Source organism: Mercenaria mercenaria, chromosome 3, assembly GCF_021730395.1.
Source record: "Mercenaria mercenaria strain notata chromosome 3, MADL_Memer_1, whole genome shotgun sequence".
NCBI classification, from domain to species: Eukaryota; Metazoa; Mollusca; class Bivalvia; order Venerida; family Veneridae; genus Mercenaria; species Mercenaria mercenaria.
In genome coordinates, this window is record NC_069363.1 from 102,826,899 (window position 1) to 102,836,849 (window position 9,951).

Below are 9,951 nucleotides of genomic sequence, written 5' to 3' on the forward strand. Positions count from 1 at the left end.
TTGGAAGAGTATCTATATGATAGCTTTTAAGACTACTATTGAGGCTAAGTTGAGAGTATTTCAATATAAATATGTTATGCGGATTATTCCTACTAACAAATTTCTTCATAAATGTAATATTTCTCAGTCCAGTCTCTGTGACTTTTGTAACATGCATGTAGAAACATTCCAACATTTATTCTGGGATTGTACATGTATACAAAATTTTTGGTCAAACTTATTAAACTTTCTTTCACAACATAACTTAAAAATCGATTTAAACTTCCGTAGTATTAGTTTTGGCCTTTTTAACATCCCTCAAGCTCAAAAACGTTGTTTGGTAAATTATATGATAATTTTATCAAAATACTTTATTTTCAAAAATAAATTAACGTATACTGTCCCTAGATTTGAGAATTTTTTAATATTCCTTCAAGAAAGAAAAGAGCTAGAAAGACACATTGCGACATTAAAAGGAAAACTTGCTTCACATAGCATGAAATGGGATCATATAGAGCTATGAGAGAAGATGTCGGTTTGTTGGCGAATGGATTTAAGAAACTTTTTAAATATAACCTCCATTCATTTCATTCACTATGTATTTTTTTTTTGTTTAAAATATTAAGATCTTAAAAAAAAATCAACCATCCATAAGCAGTACATGCTAAGATTAAGATTGTATCTCTTTACTAATAATTTGTTATTTTTTTTATTTCTGCTCTTAACTTCTTCACTATGCAGCCTTGTTTACATGTTGTATTGTATAAATTGATGTACTGTTTTATATGGAATGGAAAATAAACGGGTTATCACTAGATAACTCAAAAAAAAAAAAAAAAAAAAAAAAAAGAAATCTGCATGGCAGGCATTGGATGTGTGGAATGAGTCGGAAATGGATACATTAGAAACATTTGAAATTATATTGTTTGATCGATCAAGCACGACATGCAAGGTGGATGAAGCTCAACTTGATTTGACTGCCCGGAAACAAAGAGCGTACAAAGCGATTCCACCAACAAAGGGTGCTCTGAAACAACACATCAAACGAGCAATTTTTCAGGCAGGTAATGTCTAGGGTCTAGCAACTGTAACCATGCAGCAACTGCCACCTTCGTCAAACTGGGGATGACTGAATCAGAACAATGTGTGGTTCCCCATAATTGGATTGAGTTGTCTGCTATAGCTGAATGCTGCCAGGAGCTTCAAAAGTGTGACTGCAAAAGGACTTCCTTTACTGGAAATTGCAAGTGCTTCCACTCAGGTCCATTATGCACAGCAATTTGTTCTTGCAACTGTCAAACAAAAAGACTAAATGCAGCATACGCATATTTGTTTCGGTTAGAACACGATTTCAGATGTGTATAGTTCATGGATATATATATTTATATTTATATATATAGTAAATCAACAGTGGTAGTTTCCTAAGGTACATTATAAGAAAATATTGCCCTTGACGGCGCAAGTGCTCACACTGCCCTATTTCTTTATCCCCTCGTGGTTTATAACAAGCATTTTCTAACGGTGTTGATTTATTTGAATGAATGTAATCTGTGAATGTCATTATATTAAACTTGGTTGGTGTGCTTCAGATTTAACCATTGTTCGAAAAAAAAACCTGTAAGTTATAAAAAACTAAGTGTTGAGATGTCTCCGCTCATGAGCGTAGTCATACGCAATTGATTACAAATTAAAAGATTATTCATACTACATATTGGTATTCTGTTATTAAATAAAACAAAAGTGTATAAACAAAAAATGCTGATATTCTAATGTATTACATGCTTACCTCAAATAAAGTACTGTAAAGAACACAAAAATGCCTCGGTATCCTAGTGCTAGAGCGTCCGCTTTGAGTGCGGGAGGTCATGGGTTCAATCCCCGGCCGCATCATACCAAAGACGTAAAAAATGGTACTAGTAGCTTCCTCGCTTGGCGCTCAGCATTAAGAGGATAGTGCTAGGACTGGTCAGCCCGGTGTCAGTATAATATGACTGGGTGGGGTATCATGTCACGTGTCTACGGCGTGATACCAGTCAGGCAGCACTATAAAGTTGGGCATTGTGCTCACTGCTACAAGTAGACACCATCGTTTATATGACTGAAAAATTGTTGAAAAAGACGACTTTAAACCCGAACACACACACACACACACGCACGCACGCACGCACGCACGCACACACACACACACACACACACAAATAAAAATGGCGGTCATTTTGTTTTTGCGGCAGCCATCTTTAAAATGACATAATTTTAAGTGGCCCTTTGTAAATATGATGCTTGTATCTTCAATTGAAGTATTTTCACTATATCCCGCTCCACTAATATTAGGTTTATGGTTACTGTCCCAGTAGTCAAATTATTATACTATTGTCAAGTGCGCTATTTAACCTGTAGTTTCAGAAAAGTTATTGTAAAATGTTAGATTATGACAAAAAGTCTGTGTCATCCTAATTTATTTGAAGAGAGTTCATTTGTGATAAGAAATATATTTTGGAAAAAACAATTGAATCATACTAGGAATTCAGTCTGAATAAACACCTCAGCCTGTCCTGGGGCGCACATTTGTTTGCACTACTCTAAGAGTTCTAAATCTGTTATAGAAAATATAAATGATGTCAAACTTGTACTAAGCAGTACGACAAGGGAATGACAGAATGCTTAAGGTGGCTACTTAATACTAGTGTCTACTTAAAGCTTGTTCCCCTGTATATAATAATGTAATCATTGCATTTGTAAGGAGATATAATATTAATGTTTGAGAGGTTTAGGTAAGACATTGTTTTTAGTATTTATTTACAGCATATAACTGTTGTAACAAGTGAATGAAGTATTGTCATGCAGTTCCCTACTGGAAGACACCTAATTGTTTCTACTGCAGTATAACGTAATGAACTGATATATGTAAATGATGTATAAACAATATTGTACTATATATACAATATGCTATAACAAAACACTTGGATTAAAATTTGCATACATAAAAACCTACAATTGTTTTCATATTGATTTTTTGGCCAATTATAAAAAAGTTATCATATAAGCTATCTATAATAACAACAAAGGGAAATTTAAAAAAATCTATGATAAGTCCACACAAAACTCTTTACCAGGTAGAGATAGGTCAAAACATGTTTAAAAATTCAATGTAACTTGAATGTTGTACCACAGAGAAGTGGTCTCGATTTTTCCCTATGGCCAGTAATAAAAAAGTAACAATATAATCTATTTATAGTAACAACGAAGGGAGGTAATTCTTAAAACAAGGGCGCCTCATGTCGATGAACATTTAATACATCAAAATCCGTCTATGCATTAAGAAGAAATGCTCTGGACAAAGTCATTCTTAAATTCAAACTTTGACCTCTAACTATGACCTTGACCTAAGATCTAGGGACCTGGTTCTTCCGCATAATAATCCGTCTCATGGTGGTAAATATTTGTGCCAAGTTTCATCAAAGTTCCTCCATGCATGAAAAAGAAATGCTCCGAACAAAGTCATTTTTGTATCTGACCTTTGGCCTGTAAGTGTGACCTTGACCTTAGACCTAGGGCCCTGGTTTTGCGCTTCACATGTTGTCCCATCCAGGGGTATATTTGTGCCAACTAATATTTAAATCCTGTCTTGCATGACAAAGTAATAGACAGGACAGTAAAAAATCCTATTGACATTTAATCTCTAAATGAGACCTTGACCTTTAAGCTAGGGTTCTGGCTGTTGCGCATGACACGTCGTCTCATCATGGGGAACAATTTTTGCAAAGTAATATTGTGATCCCTTGATAGATGACAGAGTTCTGGACCGGACAGGAAAAAAAAACCCTATTGACGTTTGACCGTCAATTGTGACCTTGACCTTAGAACTAGAGGTCTGGGTTTTGTGCACGACACGTTGTCTTATCATACGGAACATTTGTGCCAAGTGATATTAAAATCCCTTCATGGATGGCAGAGTAATGGACCGGACAGGAAAAAAGTCCTGCTGACCTTTGACCCCCAATTGTTACCTTGTCCTTTAAGCCAGAGTTCCGGGTTTTGCGCACGGCAGGGCGTCTGATCATGGAGAACGTTTGTGCCAAGTGATATTAAAATCCCTTCATGAATGAATGAGTTATGGACCGGACACGAAACAGACCCTGTTAACATTTAACTGCAAAGTGTGACCTTGATCTTTGAGCTAGGGGTCTGAAAGTTGTGCACAACACATCGTCTTATTATGAGGTACATTTGTGCCAAGTAATATTAAAATCTCTTCATGGATGGGAGAGTTATGGACCGGACAGGAAAAAAGCCCTGTTGACCTTTGACCTCCAATTGTGACCTTGATCTTTAAGCTAGGGATCCGGGCTTGCGCGTGACATGTTGCCTTATTAAGAAAATCATTTGTGCCAAGTGATATTAAAATCCCTTAATGAATGACAGAGTTATGGACCGGACACGAAACAGACCCTGTTCATGCCTTGTTAATATTTGACTGCTAAGTGTAACCTTGACTTTTAAGCTAGGGGTCTGAAATTAGTGTATGACAAATCGTCTTATTATGTGGTACATTTGTGCCAAGTAATATTAAAATCTCTTCATGTATGGGAGAGTTATGGACCGGACAGGTAAAAAGTCCTGTTGACGTTTGACCTCCAATTATGACCTTGACCTTTGGGCTAGGGGTCCAGGTATGCGCCTGACACGTCGTCTGATCATGGGGAACATTTGTGTCAAGTAATATTAAAATCCCTTCATGGATGACAGAGTTTTGGACCGGACACGAAATTGCGGACGGACGGAATGACGGAAAAGCGCATTCCTATAGTCCCCGAAACTGGTTTTCAACCAGTAGGGGACTAATAACGTAATCGCATTAGTTATAAGGAGATACTGAATGCGTGTTACAGAGAAATAGAAAAGCCCGTATACCCACAACAGACCCCTCCGCCACCACCACCGCCAAAGAGGCCACTAATCTTCCCAGTGTATTATGGAAAATCTCTGGTAGCAGAAATCAGCTAGAGTGACATTTCTATCATTTCATAAGCAGCAGTATATGTAATAGCCTTGCAATTGGCACCTTACTTAAAAAACAAAGACAAATATCAAACAGGGAATGCCACGTACCAAACACGCAGCCTCCCCAAAACGAAACCCACAGCACGCAGACGCGTACACCACAAGCACACATACACACACATACACATACACGCGCACACACACAAAGTCAACACATAAGGACAAAACGAACAAACAAAGGAACACAGTGGGGCACCGCCTTGGAACGGTCAGTGGCAAAAACACCACTGGGGAGCTTAAACCGGTTTATGGTGCGCACCCAACCTCACTCTTACCCCCACCATGTTCCAAAGACACGGGACAGTGTAAATAAAAGTTATCCCCTCCAGGTGAATCTCTAACACACGTAATGGAAACAAAAAGGCATGGCATGTAAAACACAAAAATGCTCGTGTATAAATATATAAAAAGCAAACGTTTAGAACCAAAAACGTATGTACTCAATGCCTTTGCAGAAGACAGAGCAACAAGAGAAACACCCTTAAGGGCCCGACGAAACAGGCCAGAAGACAGATATCAAAACAGTTCAGTCCTGGTAGGATTTAAAAACTGCTCATCATAGAGTCCTCCCCCTCTTCCGTCAGGCACAATCAAAGAGGGAAGCGTAGTGTCCAACTGTAAACGGGTTGAACACTAAACATGCGGTATGTCTCAAAACAGTTGGGTCGTAAATTATGTTGCAGTACCTTACAACTCAATGAATTCAACCTCGGTAGCATAGTGGTTGAGTGTGGGAGGTTGTGGGTTTGGTACTTAGCCGCATCATACCAAAGACTTACAAAGATGGTACTAGTAGCTTCCTCGCTTGGCGCTTAGCATTAAGAGGATAGTGCTTAGGACTTGTCAGCCTGGTGTCAGTATAATGTAACTTGCTGGGACCATTGTGCTCACTGCTACAAGTAGACACCGTCCTATATATGACTGAAAACTGAAAAATTGTTTTAGAAAAAAACACACCAAAAACAGACAACACACACACATACAACCTAACAATCAGTAAAACAGATATTGTCAATGGTCCAAATCCAGAATCATTTCTTTAGAATTTTCAGTTTCCATTAAATCAACATTTGCTAATTCTCTGCAAATATCACCCGGTAATCTCTATAATTATCACCCAGTAATTCTCTGCAATTATCATCTGGTAATTCTCTATATAAATTATCATCTGGTAATTCTCTGTAAGTATCATCTGGTAATTCTCTGTATTAATTAGCATCTGGTAATTCTGTATAAATTATCAGCTGGTAATCCTCTACAAATACCAACAATCAAAATTAAAGTGGGCCTGCATTGCTGAGTGGTTAAGGTTGCTGACTTCAAATTGCCTCTCACCACTGTCAGTTTGAAACCTTTCTTGGTGTTTAGAATTCTTTCATGTGAGGAAGTTGTTCAGCCGGGTTGCGGAAGGTTTGTGGGGTACCCGCTCATGCCTTAAATAATGCAGGGTTCTTCCTACATCATGAAAAGCTGGAAAGCCACCACATGACCTATCATTATGCCGGTTTGATGATATACCTGACAACTGAGGAAAAAACAAAAGTTACATGAAGGAAAAATAAAGTCATGTTCTATTCAGGTCAAATTCAGAATATTTTATTTACAGCTCATCATATATACAACATGCTAAGTATATAAGAGACAGGTGAGATAGACCCATTGAATTCAGAATGTTACATTGATATGTCTGCTTCAAAATAGAACAAGTATAACATATTAAAATGCTAACAAGTGAGGAAAACTGTGAGTCTACCGATTCTAAAATGTTACATATAAGTCTATGATATACAGCTAGATCTTCTGTAAAAAGTGATGCAAAGTTCAGTTTTAAGATGAGAAAAAACATTAGAAGAAACTAACATAAAAAGCAGAAGTAGTCTAATAACAGTGTGCTGCTGTGCTATGGGTTAGGGTTAGGACTGAAAATAAAACACTAATTTCCTTCTGCACGTACCTTACTCAACAAGACAAAAACCAAAGACTTTTTTAATATTGTCCTACCAGTACCTGTTGAAATATATTTATATTCTAAACTCGGTACCAGAAAGTGTATGCTTCTTCTACCCATTACTGGTTACTTATGATATTTGAAAAAAGTCTACAAATATGTATCTTGGCAGCATTGTTTCTCTCCCTTACGCTTAGGGATAATGAATAACAACGTAAAGCAACAACAGTTCGGTCCTCTTGTTCCATACACTGTCCCAATAGGTTCAATGCTGTTTCCCTGTGTCCAATGTTTGGTTCCTGGTCAATGGTCCTCACAAGGTTAGAAAGAGCTCTTTGCTTATCTTCGTGTCTCCTTAGATTGTTGTAGGTCTTGTATTGTAGGAAGTAGAAGTAAGGTAGAGAATCTACCACAGCCAAGTCCATCCAGTCATCATGTCGGCCTCTGAAAGCTAGGTCCTCTTGTGTAGATCTATACATTTCCTGTCTTAGTTCATATGGAACACAGTTAATTTCACATGGCAGAAATTTGACACAGAATGCTGTAGTGTACTTAATAGCCTCTTCATTATGATTGTCACATTTGGCGCAAAATCGTCTTTTTCGAGCTTGTTCGATGTAATCATGACACCTACAAACAGGCTCAACAATGTTTGGATCATAGTTTGCTTCAATATCTCTGAGAACAACTTCTGTTCTTTGAGTATCCCCTATACAGTATAACATGGATGCTAGCTTTAGTTTACAAGATGAAACATCTGTGTTCAGACCAAGTGAGATCAAGGTGAGAGCGTCTGCTGATATGGCATTGCATTGATGTATACTCAGGGATGCCAGGACAGATCCCAGGGTTGTACAGAACCATGGAGCCAGAAGGCTGCAAGCTGTTTTGTCCAATCCTTGGCATTGATTCGAAATAATGACTAGTTTGATAATACCCCTCAACAATTGTTGTATAGCTTCTTTGTAGCTTCTGTTTCTTGTTAAAAGTAGATATTCCAATAAGTTCTTATCAACTTCTAACGCTGTTGTAAGTAATAAGTGTCCAGAAATGATGTCATTTATTTTGAATGAAAGAAAATCACTCAATTTCAGATGAAGCCTGTCAAAAAGACAATCACACTCAATCTCCAATATTGCTCTCCCTTCACTCTTTATAATATACTGCAGTATTTCAAGAATGTAAGGTTTAGATTCATGAGGAATATGTCCTCTCATCAAATTGTTTCCAGGTATGATAAAATGAGGACAGTTTTCATGCAAAATGTTGTTGTACAGGACAGATAAACACAAAGATAGACAAACAAGTAAGTTATTTTCTCTCCAGACATGAGAATATGTATTTGCAATACAGTGAAACAGAACTGTTTTACACATAAAACTTGAAATGACGTCTTCAAAATGCGGTTTAATGAAGGTTTTTAATATCATCTTCATCAAGACATAACATTGAATCTGTGTAATATTGAGATTATACATTAAACACCTTTCTGCTAGAGATGTTGATATTCTCCATTCAAGCTCTTCGTTTTCACTGCCCTTACATCCAACACCAACAACAAAACATCCATTACTGCTACAATATTTCCTCATGTCGGCTGAAGGCCACTGACCTGCACCTTGCTGGTCTAACCATTGCCTAGCTGGTAGAGGCCATGATTTACAGGGGAAAGCAAATACAATGTCTGTATCAAGTAATCCAGGTCGTCCTTGTTTTGTATATGCTGGACCATGCCTTACTCCTCCCTCATAAGCATCAGCTGCTACTGCTGACATGAGTATGTTATTTAGCAATATTCTACCTGTTCTGTCTCTGAAATGATATTGATCAGGTACATCATTACCAGGAAGAGGAGCATCATTTCTCAGACGCTGTAGTAGACAATAGCCAGGTGATACAGTCTCATCCTGGATCATCAAGTAATTGCATACACCAGGTTCCCAGTCGGCCCAATTTTGTATCAGATTAAAGTCATTATAAAAGAGGAGCTGATCAATGTCTGATTTTAGTCCCGGCGTAGTTGTTCCCTCACACTGACTGCCTAAGAAATATACAGAACCATTCTCATCCTTCAGTTGTGATGATAATGTAGCCATAGATGCCATCAGTAGCCATGTCCTTCTTCTCTTCAGCACAATTCTCTCATCCACTCCAATATCAGCAAAAACCTCTGACAGTCTCCATGACACATACTCAATATAGCCAGGTTGTTGAAACATTCTGAAAAAAATAAAAGAAACCTATATAATTGTGTGGACTTGCTCTTATTTCTGTCATAAAGCTTTTTTAATTTATGTTGAAATAAAATAAGTTTAAGTAAGTCTTGGAGATATACAGCCCTTTTATTATTTCCTTCAGGTCTTAGGGGGTATTTAAGGATAATTCCAAATATATCAGCATTAATGTCTAGAGGAATCATTACATGTATTTTCTTGATGTTGAATAAAAGACTTTATATTTTAAAATACATATGCCATATTTTCTTGATGGCAAAAAAGAAAGACGTTTGTTTTTAAATACATGTACAGTACAGCCTGTCTGTAAAGGCCATCCTTTGGTAATGAAAAATAAAGTTTGTTTTTTGTTGGCAGGTTGTTTGTTATTGTTAAATGGGAACAGAAAAGAACAGCCGTGATAAGCAGTTTTTATAGTAGTGCTGATCTTGGACTGCATTGATTGCTATTCGGTTAGTAAATTTTCATCCCTTTGAATAATAAATGGTATTGCCAATATTGAAAGATGGACCAGTCCATTTGAGAATTTTAGCAGGCTAAAGGTTAAATAGGATCTTCCTCTGTCTTTATAGAAGGATAACTCAGACATTAACACAGCTTTTATCAGTCACTTGTTACTTACCTTTATAATAGTAGAAAATGTACATTATCACATTTAAAAATAATAGTAATAATAATAACATTAATGTCTTAACGAAGGCAATCACATTAAGCATGATAAAAAGTCTA

General features: G+C 37.1%; 1 protein-coding gene across 1 annotated transcript; it reads right to left on the reverse strand.

The window, feature by feature from the left end:
- Positions 1–7,107: 7,107 nt before the first annotated feature.
- On the reverse strand, positions 7,108–9,207 carry LOC123523798 (uncharacterized). The gene has a single exon (XM_053539893.1). The coding sequence runs from the start codon at positions 9,205–9,207 to the stop codon at positions 7,108–7,110; it is 2,100 nt and encodes a 699-aa protein (XP_053395868.1).
- Between the last annotated feature and the right edge of the window lie 744 nt (positions 9,208–9,951).